General features: G+C 40.1%; 1 protein-coding gene across 2 annotated transcripts; it reads right to left on the reverse strand.

Moving 5' to 3' along the window:
- Positions 1-5,680: 5,680 nt before the first annotated feature.
- si:ch211-214e3.5 (zinc finger protein 518A) lies at positions 5,681-15,547 on the reverse strand. 2 transcript variants are annotated; one of them, XM_058621519.1, is made up of 3 exons: positions 14,999-15,546; positions 11,589-11,642; positions 5,681-10,021 (listed from the first exon to the last, which is right to left on the reverse strand). In XM_058621519.1, exon 3 carries the CDS (start codon positions 10,007-10,009, stop codon positions 6,020-6,022), a length of 3,990 nt encoding a protein of 1,329 aa, XP_058477502.1. In that variant the 5' UTR covers positions 10,010-10,021; positions 11,589-11,642; positions 14,999-15,546; the 3' UTR covers positions 5,681-6,019. The 2 variants fall into 2 exon arrangements, with proteins under 2 accessions (XP_058477502.1, XP_058477503.1); XM_058621520.1 differs by lacking the exon at positions 11,589-11,642 and having other exon boundaries at positions 14,999-15,547.
- Positions 15,548-18,814: the final 3,267 nt, after the last annotated feature.

Here is an 18,814-nt window from a genome sequence, read left to right on the forward strand (position 1 = left end):
GCGGGCAACAATTTCTTAGTGTACCTGTGTGTGTGTGTAGTGTACTGTTAAAGTTTTCCAAAACTGTTTTGTCATATTCATGAAGAAACCTTGTTTAAATTTGCCGTCATCGAGGTTCGTTTTCCGGCACTGTCCATACATTCTGCAATAAAGGTCGTTTCCACATCATCAATTTAGTGAACATCATCATCCATGACATAAAGTAAATAATGTTTTTAACCATTGATCATGTATTAATCTATGCGGTATAACACCAGATGCTAATAACCAAATGAAACTATTTTTGGCCAGATGTTGAGAAGGGCTGCGACTATTACTCGATTATAAGTCACTAATAATCAACTGTTTTGATAATCGATGAATTAGTTTTCAACATGTTCTATCATTTTTACGGACCAAACAAGTACTCTATTAAATCGAGAAAATAATCCGAGGTACATTCTGAAAACAAAATGGTTTATCGTAAAATTCAGAAATCTAAAAACAGATCCATGACTTGCGTGCCATTAACAAAACTTAGTTTTACTGAAATTGCATAGGGTGTATTATTATTATTAGGGTTCGAGCAACAAGGTTGCAAGAACCCTATTGAAATGCAAAAGATTATTATTATTATTATTATTATTATTATTCCTAAAAGTAAATCGCATTTTTGAGGCCTTTCCCATACCCCAAAACTCACAGATTTTTGTGACCGCATCAATCCTGGTGTAAATTTACGTCTGAAAGTCGTTCGGGGAAAATGCGTGGAAAATTGGAAGTGGGAGGGGCTAAAAAGTCACGCAAAAAACTTCTATTAGGTCAACTCATGTCGGGTTTAACGTATGTGAACGAAACTTGGTACACACGTTCATTAGGTGGGGACGGTCAAAAAAGTCGATGACGACTTTCCTGTGAAACCTACAGGAAGTCCGCCATCTTAGGTTGATTGGCGATTTTTGGGCGATTTTGGCGAATTCGCAGCAATGGTATTTGAACTAACTCCTCCTAGAGTTTTCGTGCGATCACCTTCAAACTTGGTGAGGTCCCTGTGGACCAGTTGAGGAGCTCACGGTATCAAAAGTTCTTTCAAATGTCGCATGGCGCACGAGATAGGGGGCGGCAAAGTTCGTGATGATTCTGATGTTTCGCATCAGAAAAACAAAACTCTTATAACTTTGCGATGGAAGGTCCGATCCGAACCAAACTTGCTATGATTGATGATGGGCCATGGCTGAAGACGTCTATGAAAAAACGGTGAAGTTTGAAAACAGCGCCTTCTTGTGGTGAAAGAAAATACACAAAAAAAAAGTTTTTTTACGATTTCGGGAATAACTTTTACACAGATAATCGTACCGCACTCAAAATTGGTGACAACAGTCAAAACACATGGTAGATGATGCGTGATCAATATGACGACAAATCGTTTAACGGTGTTGCCATGGCAACGACGCAAAGTCGGATTTTTGGGACAAAAAATCAAACTGCTACAACTTCGTGAATCCTGGTCCGATCTGAACCAAACTTGCTAGGATTGATGATAGTCCGGCCCTAAAGACGTCTATATGAAAATATTCAATTTCGAAAACAGCGCCCCCTGGTGACAGCAGACAATATGACAGCTTGTATTTCAATTATCTCCTCCTAGAGCTTTTGTGCGATCACCTTCAAACTTGGTGAGATCAATGTGGACGAGTTGAGCATCAAAAGTTATCAAAAGCTTTTTAAAATATTGTATGGCGTACGAGATAGGGGGCGCCAAAATCGGAGATAATAATAATTTTTCATAACAGACAATGAAACTCTTATAACTTTGCGATGGAAGATCTGATCCCAACCAAACTTGCTATAGTTGATGATGGTTAGTTGCTGAAGACGACTGTATAGCTGAAACGGTACATTTTGAAAACAGCGCCTCCTGGTGGTGGTAGAAAATTCTAAAAAAAGAAACTGTTACAACTTTGCCAATCCTGGTCTGATCTGAACCAAACTTGCAAGGATTGATGACAGTCCGGCCCTGAACACGTCTATATGAAAATATTCATTTTCAAATACAGCGCCCCCTGGTGACAGCAGACAGAATTACATTTATAGTTTTTGATGCTGCTCCAACAGGGATTGTTGTATCCACTTGAAACTTAGTATGTGGGACCCCAGACCCTTCCTCAACATGTCCGTAAAAGGTCACCTCCCTACAGGAAGTAGAACGCCCGAAACAGGAAGTAAAGTCTTACATAGTACGATTGACACGAAACTAGATATGTGAGTTACGGGACCTTCCCTGAATATGTTTACGGAGACGCCGTTGACCGAACAGGAAGTCGGCCATTTTAAACAGGAAGTGCCTTCTAACTTTGCCGTACATTGTCCGATCTGCACAAAACCTTATATGTGACACCAGGGACCTGTCCTGAGCATGTCGGTATAAGGTCACCTCCCTACAGGAAGTGGAACGCCCGAAACAGGAAGTAAAGTCTTACATTGTCCGATTGACACAAAACTAGATATGTGAGTTATGGGACCTTCCCTGAACATGTTTCCAGAGACGAACAGGAAGTTGGCCATTTTAAACAGGAAGTGCCCTCTAACTTTGCCGTACGTTGTCCGATTTGCACGAAACCTTATATGTGACACCAGGGACCTGTCCTGAGCATGTCTGCAAGAGATGACCTCCTAACAGGAAGTGGAATGTCCAAAACAGGAAGTAAACTCTAAGATTATCCGATCTGCACAAAACTTGATATGTAAGACAAGGGAAGTTCCCTGAACACGTTTACGGACACGCACTTGACCGAACAGGAAGTCTGCCATTTTAAACAGGAAGTGCCCTATAACTTTGCCATACGTTGCCTGATCCCCCCCGAAATTTGGATCGACATGCGTGGGGACGCCGTTGAAAATAACTAGTACTGAAAATAACTAGTACTGAAAATAACTAGTACCGCGCGCGGTGAATGAACGGGTGAGAGCGCGAGGCACGCGGGGAGCCGTGGCACACGGCGACCCGCGTGGGTCGGCTCGAACCCGTTCAGAACCGCGCGCGGTACTAGTTATTTTTATTATTATTATTATTCTTATTATTCCCCCAAATGAATTGCCTTTTTGAGGCCTTTCCCATACCCCAAAACTCACCAATTTTTGTGACCGCATCAATACTGGTGTAAATTTACGTCTGAAAAAGGTTCGGGGAATGTGCGTCGAAAATTGAATGTGGGAGGGGCCAATAAGTGCGGCGCCACCTGTCCAAATTCACCATGACCAACACAAATATCGCACATGCACGAAATTCGGTACACATGTGTAGTGGGTCAGGATGAAGAAAAAATTACATTATGACCATGATCCAAACCCAACAGGAAATCCGCCATCTTGGGTTGATTGGCGATTTTTTGGCGATTTTGGCGAATTCGCAGCAAAGGTATTTGAACTAACTCCTCCTAGAGTTTTCGTGCGATCACCTTCAAACTTGGTGAGGTCCCTGTGGACCAGTTGAGGAGCTCACGGTATCAAATGTTTTTTCAAATGTCGCACGGCGCACGAGATAGGGGGCGGCAAAGTTTGTGATGATTCTGATGTTTCGCATCAGAAAAAAAAAACTCTTATAACTTTGCGATGGAAGGTCCGATCCGAACCAAACTTGCTATGATTGATGATGGGCCATGGCTGAAGACGTCTATGAAAAAACGGTGAAGTTTGAAAACAGCGCCTCCTTGTGGTGAAAGAAAATACACCAAAAAAAAGTTTTTTTACGATTTCGGGAATAACTTTTACACAGATAATCGTACCGCACTCAAAATTGGTGACAACAGTCAAAACACATGGTAGATGATGCGTGATCAATATGACGACAAATCGTTTAACGGTGTTGCCATGGCAACGACGCAAAGTCGGATTTTTGGGACAAAAAATCAAACTGCTACAACTTCGCGAATCCTGGTCCGATCTGAACCAAACTTGCTAGGATTGATGATAGTCCGGCCCTAAAGACGTCTATATGAAAATATTCAATTTCGAAAACAGCGCCCCCTGGTGACAGTAGCCAATATGACAGCTTGTATTTCAATTATCTCCTCCTAGAGCTTTTGTGCGATCACCTTCAAACTTGGTGAGATCAATGTGGACGAGTTGAGCATCAAAAGTTATCAAAAGCTTTTTAAAATATTGTATGGCGTAGGAGATAGGGGGCGCCAAAATTGGAGATAATAATAATTTTTCTCAACAGACAATGAAACTCTTATAACTTCGCGATGGAAGATCTGATCCCAACCAAACTTGCTATAGTTGATGTTGGTTAGTTGCTGAAGACGACTATGTTGCTGAAATGGTACATTTTGAAAACAGCGCCTCCTGGTGGTGGTAGAAAATTCTAAAAAAACAAACTGTTACAACTTTGCCAATCCTGCTCCGATCTGAATCAAACTTGCTGGGATTGATGATAGTCCAGCCCTGAACACGTCTATATGAAAATATTCATTTTCAAATACAGCGCCCCCTGGTGACAGCAGACAGAATTACATTTATAGTTTTTGATGCTGCTCCAACAGGGATTGTTGTAGCCGCTTGAAACTTAGTATGTGGGACCCCAGGCCCTTCCTCAACATGTCCGTAAAAGGTCACCTCCCTACAGGAAGTGGAACGCCCGAAACAGGAAGTAAAGTCTTACATTGTCCGATTGACACGAAACTAGATATGTGAGTTATGGGACCTTCCCTGAACATGTTTCCGGAGACGAACAGGAAGTCGGCCATTTTAAACAGGAAGTGCCCTCTAACTTTGCCGTACGTTGTCCGATTTGCACAAAATCTTATATGTGACACCAGGGACCTGTCCTGAGCATGTCCGTAAAAGGTCACCTCCCTACAGGAAGTGGAATGCCCGAAACAGGAAGTAAACTCTAAGATTGTCCGATCTGAACAAAACTTGATATGTAAGACAAGGGAACTTCCCTGAACACGTTTACGGACGCGCATTTGACCGAACAGGAAGTCGGCCGTTTTAAACAGGAAGTGCCCTATCACTTTGCCATACGTTGCCGCGATCCCCCCCGAAATTTGGATCGACATGCACGGGGACGCCGCTGAAAATAACTAGTACTGAAAATAACTAGTACTGAAAATAACTAGTACTGAAAATAACTAGTACCGCGCGCGGTGAATGAACGGGTGAGAGCGCGAGGCACGCGGGGAGCCGTGGCACACGGCGACCCGCGTGGGTCGGCTCGAACCCGTTCAGAACCGCGCGCGGTACTAGTTATTATTATTATGGATCGATTCATTTCCCCAAGTATTTGCATTGAGTGGTGAAGTTTCCCTGTTTAAAAAGATACAGTATTTTCTACTTTACGTCACTGCCAGACTAAAAAACGCAATGAAAACCCTCTACCTCCAACAAAAGCGTGAAACAGGTTGACAAAAATCCTACTCAGCTACTCCTGATAAGTATAGTGTAAAATTGGTATCCTGTTAAATTAAAATGTACATTAAAAAGGAATCATTTGGACAGAATATTTTCCATTATCCCACAAGCACAAAAAAAAAAAAAAAAGTCGAAAGTCTACAAGTCCGGCTGTACAACAACGGCTTCCTGTCCTTATGTGCAGGATAATAAAATATACAAAAAGTCCCTTAAACTCAGCCAATGCTTCTTTTTTTTATATATCTATATATTTATTTCTGCGCAAAAATGACAAATCAAATTAATGTGAAATCACCTGAGAAATTTAATCCAACAACCTCTGCTGATGTTGTCCCTTCCCCTCTTTTAACCAGTGCTCTTACAACTCCTAATTACAGTGTACCATTTTCACAGTTCAATGTGACCTGTGCATGCATGCATGATTAAAAAAATCATGCTTGCAGTACATCATTTACAAGAATATGCACCTTTTGAAAAGATAAACTACAATTCACTTAAGAATTATGTACGGACGTGAACAAACGCTTAATGGAAAGTCATTAAAAAATATACAACTTCAACAATTTTGTTCGACCTCAAAAAGGACAGAATATTATAAAGTCATTTAAAAGGTATCGGAAAACTCTCAAAACAGTTTATTCCAGTCTCTAGTTGCCTCCATGAGGTGGCGCTGGCCGTGACCAATCCAGTCTTCTTGGTTGTTGAAGAGACGACCACAAAACCAGCAGTCAAACGCTGCAGACACTCGTCTGCAACCCGGTTCCACAACCTCATATTTTCTTCTGCTTTTTTTCCTTAACTTCATTTTCAGTATGAATCGTTCTCGGACAGAACTCTGAACTGACCGAGGTCTTGGATCATCGTTATGAGATGAAGCACCTTTGGTTGAGTAGTTCTTCCCTTGAGCACCAAGTTCAGCGAGAGCTTGGACAGTTTTCTGAGACAGAGAGACCTTAGTGACAAAGCCTTTGTGCCTGTTCACGACCTTCATGATACTGGCTACTTCAGGAATGTCAGCATCGGGATGATTGAGCACCACAACAGGTTGGTACCTACGAGGACATTTGATCTGCTGTAAAGAATTGAACGGGGTAAGCCGTAGTGTCCTTTCAACGTCTTTGGCGACAGGCTTCCACAACACAGGAGTGTCTTTGTCAGTTAGCGCTCGATTTGAGAACCTTCTTGCTTTATGTAAAGTTTCTGGAAGCTCATCAAATAACGCTTTCCTTCTCCTTTTCCTTTGGCTTGGGGGCCGGATTGGCCTTGGGGCTAAAACTGGCTTCTCTGCTTCACGCAATTGCACCTTTACATTCATCTGTGGGCTTGAAATGCAGGATTCTTTGTGCAGAGTATTTTGGATGGTGATCAATTTCTTGACTCCATTGGAGAAATTTGCATTTGTTTTGTTTGAAGCCACCAGAAAACACTGGGTCTGAGGTCTGGTGGCCAAAAACAAAGGTTGACCACTTGAGGTGGGGGCACCACTGGAAGGAGTAACAAATTTAATTAGGACTTTGTTTGCAGAACTTTCACTGGTTTGGCTACACTGAATCCCATCCTGGTTATTCAAAATTAGGCCAGATTTGGGTTGAGAAATGTAGCGAAGCAGGAATGCTTGTCGACCAGACTGCAGAGCACTGGATTTGTCTGCAGCACTCGCAGGCATGGCCAGAACTGGCCTGGAGTTTGCTGGGAGTTGTGTACTTGCTAGTCTGAGGGTATTACTGTTAGGGGTGTGGACAAATGGAACAGATTTCTGTACTAAGTAACAGGTAGGTTGTGTCTTCACTGATTTGTCCTTGGGTGTATTATGTGATGAGCTTGAAAGAAGTACAGGACCCTTTAAACTGGGACTTTGGATGAGATAGTGATTTGAGGAGGTACCTAAACCTGGTTGAACAGCAGAGAGAAGAGTTGTCGCTTTTTCAGCAGTCCCTGCCTTTGGTGTTGATACAGCTAACCTCCTACTGTTTGGAGATAAAGTTACACCAGTTTGGTTACTTGATCGTTCTGCACTTGGCGTCATGTACGATACGTTAATCTGAGGATGTGCCGAGTTAGTGATCAGCTTGAAACCTGGGGTTGCCTTGACCTGCACTGGCATGGCAAATCGATTCTCAGCAGTCCTCAGGAGAACTGGCTGCTTACCGTCTGGCAGTTGAAGAATTCGCAAAGTTGTTTTTGTTTGTTTCAAAGCATCGTTGCAAGCACCTGAGGTTTTTACTCTATCCTTATTAAGTTGTTGGGAAATTATTGTGTCTGAATGTTCTTCCACAAAACTGCCAAAGGAACTACTCTTTGTTTCTGGAGGTTTTTTGGATATGGGAATGCAATCCTCTTCTACTTTAATTATATTAAAGTCTTGGAGAACCGAGTCAAAATTTTCATCCTCAGTGAGAGGATCATCAACACTAGCTACACACTCATCAACCTCAATGTCACTCTCTGACATATTGTCCATATCGTCTGAATTTTTCCGAGGTGTCTCTCCTGAGATTGGTTCTCGAGACTCTGCCAAGCTAAACTGTGATGATTCGCATGTACTTTCTCTGTCGGCAGAGAGTTCAGACATACTGCCAAAGCTATGGTTAGTGTTAAGTGAAGAACAAAACGTTTCCTTGGAATAGTTGTGAAAGGTAAATACTTCTTGACTTGGTGAACATTGAGTGCAGGATTCAGAGCCTACTGCACTCTCTCTGTGGCTAGCTGAATTGGTTGGGGATGATTCTGATTGAAGTGGTGAATTTGACGACAATCTTTTAAAATGCTGCTGTCCGTTTTTATGATTAAACTCAGGTCTAAACCCATTAATCTTCCCTGGCGTGCTATGACAAAACTGGTCATCGCTGTGTTCGTCGGCTTCTGAGTCAGTCAATGGTAATGAAGCAGTATTTTTGTGGGCTAATGTAAATTGCACCGTTTCCTGGGTAACTCTCGAAAATGATGACGAACCAGTGACCTTACCAGTGCTGTTTATTTTAGAAAAACTGTGGCTGGTTGTAGCAGAATTAAAAGTAGCAGAGAGCAGGTTATTATCTGAAGTACTTCTCTCAGAGCCAGATGTTTGACTTGGGTGACTTTGGTCACCCAAATCTTCATTTGTCAAGAAATCTGCACAAGTTGAGGAAGGATAATTAGCTTGAGCCCCGTTATCAACTCTCTGTGTGGTGGTGTCAAGGTTGCAAACAGAAGTTTCTTCCTCCTCAATCTTGACCTTCACTGCCATAATATCGTCTTCCTCCAACTGTAAGCAAGACCCATTTCTTGGTGAGACAGCATGGGTGTTCAATGGTGAACTCTTACCATCAGTGCATTCCCCATTCTCAACTGAGCTTTTGCCATTATCTAACGCAGGTTTTGGTGCCACGTCCTCAAAAGAGGGGTTGTTCTGGATGGTTGAATCTTGTTTTACTGTTGGTATTACTTTGAGGACAAGGTGTTTTTTACCATCAACCATTTTGAAACCCATCACTTTGGTTGTGCAGTTGGGGGGAAGAGAGATTTTGTTCTTAACCATCAGAACCGTGAGCCCGTTGGGATTTTTGTGATTTGCAACATCAGAACCTGCTGAGTTGTCACCGTCCTGTAACATTAACGAGTGCTCTAAGTTATGAGCAACTTTACTCCAGTTGTTGTCCTTTTTAGTCCGATCCACATTATGGTGGGTCTCCTCGATGGAAAGCTCTGGTTTGATTAGCCGGCCATTTTGATTTGTTAAATTCCCAGAAAGGCAGTTCAGTTTTGTTATCCTCTGGGCCTCCTGTGAGTTACCACTCTTTTTCAGCAACTGTTTTAAGTTTGGAGATGCCTGAGTGCTGCCGTCTTCGAGGTTTTTTAATGAATTCCTTTTCTCAACGTACCGTTTGTGAACAGCTGCAGTGTGTTTCTTCAGAATCTCATTAAGTGCCGCACCAAATCCGCAGATCGGACAAGTGAAGGGAAACAGCCCCGAGTGAGCTTCCATGTGCGTCTCATGATCCTCTTCGTTCAAGCTGATGTGTCTGCACTCCGGACACTTCCAGTGAGTCTCGTTGTGATGATGGATGTGCTGGACAAATGTCCCGGCATCCATGGTCGTAAAGTCACACCAGTCACAGTTGAAATGTCCGTTTTGACTGTGACACATCATATAGTGTCTGGTAACCAAAAGAAGGGAGTACTTGACGTCGTCGTTGCAGAGCTCACATGTAACCAGAGTGTTTCTGTGCTCGATTCGGTGGCGCTGAAGAGTAGGAAACTTGTTTGTGACAAAGCCACACAGGTCACAAGGGTAAGTCGGAAGAGTCCCTTCATGGGCCACTTGAAAATGTTTGAGGAGGTCATTGGGGCTGTACGTGAGATCATCTTTACACACCAAACACCCGAAACTTAAAATCTTTCCAGAGAAAAACGCCCCCTGCTGATTTTTACAATGTCCTTTTCTGAGAGATTGTTTATCTTTCTTGATAGAACTCCCGTGTTCTTTATGGGACAATTCTTCTACATTATGGAAGAGCGACCCATCAGTCACTTCTCTGAAATGCTTATACACAAAGTCCTTTACCTCTCCGTCCTCTATTACGGATATACCACCATTTTTGGCAGAATCATGAGGTATTATGAGGTCTTCCTCCATAGTTGCAGATTTCTGAAAGAAAAGAAATAAGGTGATTTTATTTTTATTTTTAAATGTGGAATGACCCCAGTTTTTTTTTTTTGCAAACACTGAAAACAGAACGATCCATTACCAGTGGAGGGGGACTGCAGATGGGCACTGACACAAACACTTAAAGGAATCATGGTACTCACCTGTGTGGAACTCAAGGTATACATCTTATATATAAGATAAATTACATAAGTATATTTAGTTTGTTTAATAAAAATACAAGGTATAGACCTGTTTTAAAGGAAAGGTAACCTTAAATGCCTTCTGGCTCTTAATAAAAGGTGTAAAAACTACTTTATTAACTGGTACTTGTAGATAATTAAGGTTGTGATATTGGTATCAGACATTAAAGTAATTTAATTTAATTTAATTTAATTTAATTTAATTTAATTTAATTTAATTTCTTAATTAATCCAACAACCTCTGCTGATGTTGTCCTCGCCCCTCTTAACCAGTGCTCTTACAACTCCTAATTACAGTGTACCATTTTCACCATTTCCAGACTACTAAAGTTCCTATAGTGTTGGCCTTCAAACTCCATATTTTTCCAATTATATCTTCATGGTGCGTTTAATTTGTAGTCCTAAATTACAATTTCCAAAGTTCAGAGGGTGTTCCTTTGATTTGGAACACACCTTCAAGTCGGATTTCCAAACTCGGAAAGTCCGATTTACCTCACATGCCCCGAGAAGGGCTTCCAAAATGGCTGCCACTTCTGTCAACCGCTAAACCACTCAGCTACTTTAACCGTCAATCGTACTTCTGTCTTATTTGTTTTACAATAAATCCGTTGTACACGTCGTACTGTTCAATTATTTCCATGGACATGTTGCTACACCGTTTTTGGGTATAACATACTATGTAGAAAGTTGCTGGTATTGCTAGCAACGGCTAACATTGACTAGCGCGTTGTAAATGTAAATTTTCTTTATTATGTAAAATAAATAAATAGCTGTAGAGGGCGTCAAATTCTTCATGTCAGTGGATCTTGTCACATTTGCTGAAACAAAAATACTTTCATTTAAAAGCCAATAGTTGCTGACCCCAATGGTGTGCCGATAATATTGGGCATCCACAGTTTCTACAGAATGTTAAAGTTAAAACATGAACATATAGACATAAAATAAAGTAAATAAATATGGTTAAAGCAGATTTATACTGCTTTAACTTTATACTTTTAGGAATGACCATCACACTTGAAGGAAATGATGGTTTTGCTCAACAGAAATGAAGATAACATGGCAACTGAGAAATGTGTAGACAAAACAGAATCACTGTGCGTTCCTGTGTTTTCACTCGTCTTGGTATGTGCGCTGCCGCCTCACTGACTGCTCTGTTATCACTCTAATTTTGCATAAATATCAGATCACGACAAACGTGAATTAAGCAACAAATTGCTTTTGCAAGATATTAATACTGTTCTTATAGATTCTAATATCAAAACAAAGCCTAATTAATATGTTCTGTTAGGACAGCAAACAGACTTCAGTGTCACAAACAAAATTAGAAAAGGTTGGTGGTTAAAGTACATTTAAATGGCAGTTATTACCTGTATTCCTTTAGGAAAACATCAATACAGAAGCTTGTAGTGTTGCCACGGCACCTGTGAGACAGAAACACAAAGTTACCGCTTTGTTTTCATGTTGTAAAATTCAACTTTACATCTAAATATAAATATATCACAAAATGTTAAGTGATTAAAACACAGGCAGAGTTTCAAGCAAACCAGGTTTGTAAACACAAATAAAAGAATGCTTTGTGAACATAAGTTCACAATGCATAAAAACATGAGAGGAAGCAACATGGATGACTGTTAACGCCACCTAAAATTCTAAATATAAACCCACACTCTGTGAGAGGAAAGCTCCTAACCAGCGGTAATCTCAGCTTTGAGTTCCCAGAGCCTTCTTAACCTCACTGTACTGTAGTAAGTAACAGGACTGGACTCACTACTGCACCCTGAGGCTGGAGGACTAAGAAAAACAATCCAAAAGTCCAAAAGGTGGGTGTCAAATGCAAGCTAAAATGACAGAATTCATCTTGATCTGTGTAGATGTCGCTGAGATATACACATCTGAAATTGGACTTCCCATATAAAATTTAAATTGCCTCCTAATCCATAATCTGGGTTAAATCTGGATGAAATTTGGTCTGGGGGTGGAGTGGCTCAGTGGTTAAGACCGGTACCATGTGTGCGAAAGACATCATGGTTGCAATGGTCGCAAATTCGACTCCACCCCTGGCTGATTGTACTCAATTCCATTGTAAGTCGCTTTGGATAAAACTGTCTGCTAAATGACATGTAATGTAATGTCTGGTGGTAGAGTGTTTGGTCCTGCGTATACATACAAATTCCGTTCAAATCCAATGACTTTAGACAGAGATATACATCTTTTTAATATTTAGTATTATTTACAGTTTTGCCCATTTTAAGAGACTGGGATTTCTTGCAAATTTTACTTTTTTGTCACGTCATCAGTGGGAAGATTCTTATAAAAACTGATTGAGAACATAGTTGCATGATGACCTAACCATCACAGCAAAATAGAGATTGATCGGTCAAAAAAGTGAATACAGGAAGTAGCTAACAGGAGGACAAACTTAGAAAATAAAGCGACACGGATGAAAACAGAATCTCCTTGCTGGAGGAAATAACTCAGGACTGAGCCAAAATTAATTAACAACAAACAAACCCAATAATGTAGTTTATTTTTCTTACACAGCACATTAAATGTTCACCGCTCATATAATAATAATAATAATAATAATAATAATAATAATAATAATAATAAAAAGCATAATCAGGTAAAAATTGACGTAAAACTTTTAAGGCACCTGAACACAACTGGACTCATACATGTTCATACATGCAGTGTTTGCATCACACACTCAAGTGTGGAAATTTAGAGTGTCAAGATCACACACGCACGCACACACACACACACGCGCGCACACGCACACGCACACACGCAGAAAACCCTGGACTTTGTTCTGTAACATTTATTCAATCTTCACACTTGTTGATTGGTCTTACTCGGGTTACACTCATATCATATGCATTCATACCTTTGCACAAAACTGCACAATTGCACTAAATATTTATTGTTGTTTTGACACTATTCTGCTTCAGCTTTCACAAATGCATTAAGACCCTGAAACACAGACGTACAAAATTGGTGGAATTCCCCTTTAAGATCAGCTAGTTTGAAAACACACAGGGTACAGGGTTACCTATAATTTTACCTTCATCAACATCTTCACACAACTGCAACTAACTATTATTTTCATCACTGAAAATCATCAAAACCACATAACACCACACTTAGCAGCAACAACCAAAACACTCCAACTAATTTGTATATTCAGGCGACTGTAGAAACATGGCGGCACAAAATGACCGCCTCTGTAAAGTAAGTCCTAATTTGCAAAAAAAGCTACGAAAACAAAGCGATTTAGATTGTACACTAATTAATACATACTTATACATAGCATCTTCCCTTTCTGTCAATAAAATGTAAGTTTATTGACAGAAAGGGGAGATAAAAAACATTATTTTTTAAATTTTTCACATATTAATCACAATATTTTGGTGATGTAATGACCCTGTCGTCTGGCTGCGATGATGATAGAGGCAAAAAAAAAAAATTCCACAAAAGAACATTGGTGTCCTAAGTAAAAAAGAATTTGTACCATTAGCAATGTTTTACAACATCACAACATGGAGTCTTTTAGCATATCAGGAATGATGAATTGTGTTTAGTTGGCAAGACGCAATACTCTGGGTAGTTTGTCCATTCAGGCTACTGTAGAAAAATGGCGACACAAGATGGCCGCCTTTGGAGCAAGTTACCTTATTTACAAAAAAGCTTTACTCGAATGCTTGTGTACAATAATAAAAACATACTAATAAGAAGTACTTTACATTTCTGTCACCAACTAACATCTAAAAGATATATATATATATATATATATATATATATATATTTTCCCACACCAAGGCTGAGGTGATGACAGGAGGGAAAAGTTGACAAGAAACGACATTAAACACAGAAATACATGGTAACACCTGGACAAAACCATGTCACATCTTCATTTCATCACGTAGCTTCTACTTTTCTCCAAGTGGGTCGCTCCATTCGACAAAGAATGCGTTGTAAAAATGGTAGTTAGTAAAAATGTTTTGTAACATAAGTAATGGTTTATAACATTAGAACATTTCATATTTTAGCATACCAGGAGGGATTCATTGTTTGTTTGTTCGTTAGTTAGTCAGTGAAACTCATGTACTAACTGATTTGTCCATTCAGGCTACTGTACAAAAATGTAATTTACAAAAACACTTAACTCAAATGCTACAAACACCAAGCGATTTTGAGTGTACACTAAAAAAACCATACTTATAAGTAGTATCTTCCATTTCTGTCACTAACTAACATAAAAAACATTTTTTTCTTACATTTTTTGACATTAATCACAATATTTTGGTCAGAATATCAATGACAGGAAATGTCAACGTCCCACACCAAGGCTGAGGTGATGATGGGAGGGAAAAGTTGGCAAGAAACTACATTAAACACTGTAACACGGGGTAACACCTGAACAAAACCATGTCACATCCTCGTTTAATTACGTGGCTTTTACTTTTTCCCGAGTGGGTCGCTCCACGGGAGTAAGTTTGGGTGGAAAACGCGAGGGGAAGCAAAGGCTGCTGCATCAAATACACACTTCACAGCAGCAACAACAACAAAAACGCTCGGGACTGAAAACACTCCGTGGAATTTGTGTCAACTGCAGAGCTCGGTACACACGGGGACACAACATGTCTGACAACCCGTGCAGGACAAGTGAGGAGTTTTTAACAGGCAGTTATTTCACACCAAAAAAAAAAAAAATCAAGCCCCCCTTCTCCACACCCACGCCAAGCTATTCAAAGTTACGGAAAATGATCCTGTTCCTTACTATGAACTCGCTGGAAGTCGAGGCGGCGTCCCGTCCGAGTCCGACATCACGGAAACGAGGCAGAGGTTTAAGAACACACACTTACACACTCACACACACACACACAGTAGAAACATTCGCCTTCCTTCTCTCCTCTCTGTGGAACCACAGCGACGGCGGCCATGACACTTCATCCGGGTACTTCCGTGCTCTTGACGCTCGCGCAGCAGCGGATGAATATGTGTTGCTTCTTCCTTTCGTCAAAACCCAAACTAGTGCATTTTGAGGGCATTTTCCGTCACATAAACACAGTTAGGGCAGCTTTTCACAACACTGTGGTGTTATATACTGATTTACGACACATTCGTAGGAGTACGGCGGTGTTTTCGCGGCATGAACCCTACGTCATTACGTGTGTGTGTGTGTGTCTGTGTGTGCTGGGTGGAAGAAGGAGAAGAAACGATAATGGCGGTTGTTACGCCATTTCCAATCGAACGCGTCACTATGATTTGACTCTGTTGATCTCCGATGCTTGATTGTCTATTTCTTGACATACTTTAAACACTTTTAACTTTAAATAGTCACAATCGTCCCATCATCAGCCCCTCTCCCCTCTGTGTCTCTGACGTACACACACACACTCATTGAAGAGACAAACAATAATGGAGGATGTCAGGCTGTTACCTCGTCACCCAACATTATCAGTGCAATGACAACACGTCCGCCATGTTGGATTGTTAGTTTAGCCAAAACACACACCCATATATTCAGTGTTAAAAGAGCCGTTTTTGTCTTCTCCACCCAAATAAAAGCAATCTGGAGCTGTAAAAACCTATTTGATCCATAAAATGAAGATAACATCATGTATAAAGTTTTATTTATTTATCTATACATATATATATGTATGTATATATATATATATATATATATATATATACATATACATATACATATATACATATCTATGTATTACATATACATAATATATAAAAATGTTTTGTTGCATCTATGAAAAAGACAGGTAGGTGTTGATGGGTTCTGGCACATTTTTGATATTGCATTTTGTTTAGGGGAATACATCTTATTATTAAATGTGGAAAAGAAGAAATATGTTGTCCTGTTTGTGACTTTTGGGACGTTGAACATGCCGGGCAACACATGTACAGACATACATGGAGTCTGATTGACTGTCTGATGCTGAAACATGTTTTTGTCAAAATGTCAAAAAGAAAAAGAAAAAGAAAAATGATGTATTGTACAATGAAAATATGTATTCTGTGGGAAATGGGGGCGGGACTAGATAAGCTTTGGCTTCTCCCGCTTTCCCTTTCGGTTATGTGTATTGTGTGAACTACACTAAGATGATGTGTGATGAGTGATCTAACTGACATGACCGAAATAAACACAAAATAAATAAATAAATAAATGACCATAATGAGTCATCAGAGATTAAGGAAACATGTTCAACGTGGGTGGACATTTCCATAGCACCAAAAAGGAGGACACAAGACTACATAGGGTTGCCAAGCGTTCCATAAAATAAGGATTTGCTTTCCATATTTGAAAGATAAAAGGTGTGTTTTCCATAAACAGTGGTGAGATGTAACGGTAAAGTGGTGACAGGAGGATACTGCTAACTGCTCGGGTGAAAAACCCGCGTGGAAAAATATAATAAAATGATTATATCGATTTTTAAACTCATATTTGAGTTGATAGAAAGTTACATACATAGAAATACTGTGAAACTACATCTTTTACTTAACTGTGAAAGTGTGTAGTTTGTGGGGGTAATGTAGCTTATGTAAAAATGCAGTATATCAGGTACATATGAAGGTAATATGTAAACAGAATAACTGAGTAGAGAATAGGATTTTTATTTATTAATGAAATTAATAGTTTTAATGACACAACTATATAAACTGTTACTTGGGACACCAACTCAGGCTCTTCTCCATACATACAGTTCTAACACGACTCAGTATATTTGTCTTTTCCATCACTGATAGTACCTGGTACCTGGTGTTTTTTTAGTACCTGCACTGACGAGGTTCCAAGCAAGCTGAGCCGATACTAAAATGTGAAACTAGAACTGTATCATGGAAAAGCACTATAATACAGTACCCTTTCAACATTTGCCTATTTTTGTGTATTTCTTTCTTTAATACTAAAGTATGTTAGTAAACCTACAGATTCACTGAACCTCATTCCTATCCAAACAACACCAAAGACGCCACTTCGTAAGTCAACTGCCAAGTTTGAAGGCTGTCAATCGAACCGTTGGACAGTTGTGCGATTAACAGACAGACGTTCCTTGCATTTCACTCATAGAGCTACAGTATGTGACGTCACACAACCAAGGTAGCGCCCCCTCTGGCAGGAAATGACGCTGTTCACAGTTGACGTATAAACTTGTCTCTTCTGTTGTTTTCATCATAAAAGTGAAGAGGGTGGACAGATGTTGGGCCAAAACAGCCAGAGACAGAATAACGGGAGAACATTTTATCAGATCCCCACAGATCAAGAGAAATGATGGAGGAGAATCACTCCTATAAAACTAAGAAGATGATCCATGGGAACAAACACAAGCAACAGATGTTGTGGTTCTCATTATAAGGACGGATATATTCAGTCAAGTTTTGCGATATATTGGTCGATCTCTGAGTCAGGTGACGTCTGGAGCTCTGCAGATAGATCGTGACATTGTTCACCAGTGTGAGGCCCTGATGTTACTCCTTCCTTCCTTATCCTGGACATCGAGTTTGATCTTTAATCAGCACTGATGACATAGTTCACTAAAACAGTTCCAAACACTTCAGAATTTGTTTTCTTTATTTTACATAAATTACACGGTGACCACACCCTCATGCATCCTCTCCATGTACATGTTTACAGAAACATTTATTGCACAGTACAGCTCCTGTTGTCGAGTGTCATGCTAGCCAACAGAGGAGGATATCATTGACGGAGACACAAACATGTCCCGAGGTCATTTTAATTTTTTCCAAGTTATTATTTTACATGAATAAAGTCATTGATTCTTCAACAGAACTCAATCTGTAGATACACATCCGTCATTGCACACACACACACATACGCTTCCTATGGTATATCTGGTACAATATGGCATGTGATTAAAATACACTGAAAGTCTGCAGAATTGTCTTGCTCATAAAATGTGTCCCGTGTTTAATTATCTGCCAACACTTTTATCGGACAATAGAGTCACAAGCTACTCTGTGATAATGTGCGTGAGTCCATAGCGTGTAAGCTAAGCTATCAAGGTGACGACATGAAAGATTTACTGCATCATTCATGGATGTTGTTCAGGCGGCAGAGCACATCTCCGTCACTGAGTGTAGTTAAGTGCTGTTTATCAATGTTAATTCATTTGTCTGTTACAAACTGACCCAGATCTCCATGTATTTGATGTTAAAAATATTCACTCTCTCAAACCAACAATAACCACCGCCAGATTTTCACTAATATCACTCTAACCCTTGAAGCTCATGCCAATCTTAATCCTCAAAATACTGTACTAAACATAATCTATGGAATGACTGGCTGGCTTACCTGTCTTTGACTAACAAACCGGTTGACCTGCGATCACCCTGCCGGACTCTTTTACGACAAGCTAGAGAGGTGTACACCACTGAAACTAAGAGAGGATAGCTAAAAGTTAGCAAGTTAGCCATTCACTATTCATTCACACTAAAACATCTTCAGACATCAATGTGAGGACATTCAATAAAGTTCAACACTGTAACTTCAAGTGTCATGACCACCTTTAACTTCATTAGAAGCACAAGACTGAAAGAGCCACCAGTTTATGGCGGATTG

This window comes from Solea solea, chromosome 21 (genome assembly GCF_958295425.1).
Source record: "Solea solea chromosome 21, fSolSol10.1, whole genome shotgun sequence".
Classification (NCBI taxonomy): domain Eukaryota; kingdom Metazoa; phylum Chordata; class Actinopteri; order Pleuronectiformes; family Soleidae; genus Solea; species Solea solea.

Excerpts from the sequence above, each read along its gene's own strand:
- si:ch211-214e3.5 (XM_058621520.1), bottom strand. The coding sequence starts at position 10,009 with ATGGAGGAAGACCTCATAATACCTCATGATTCTGCCAAAAATGGTGGT.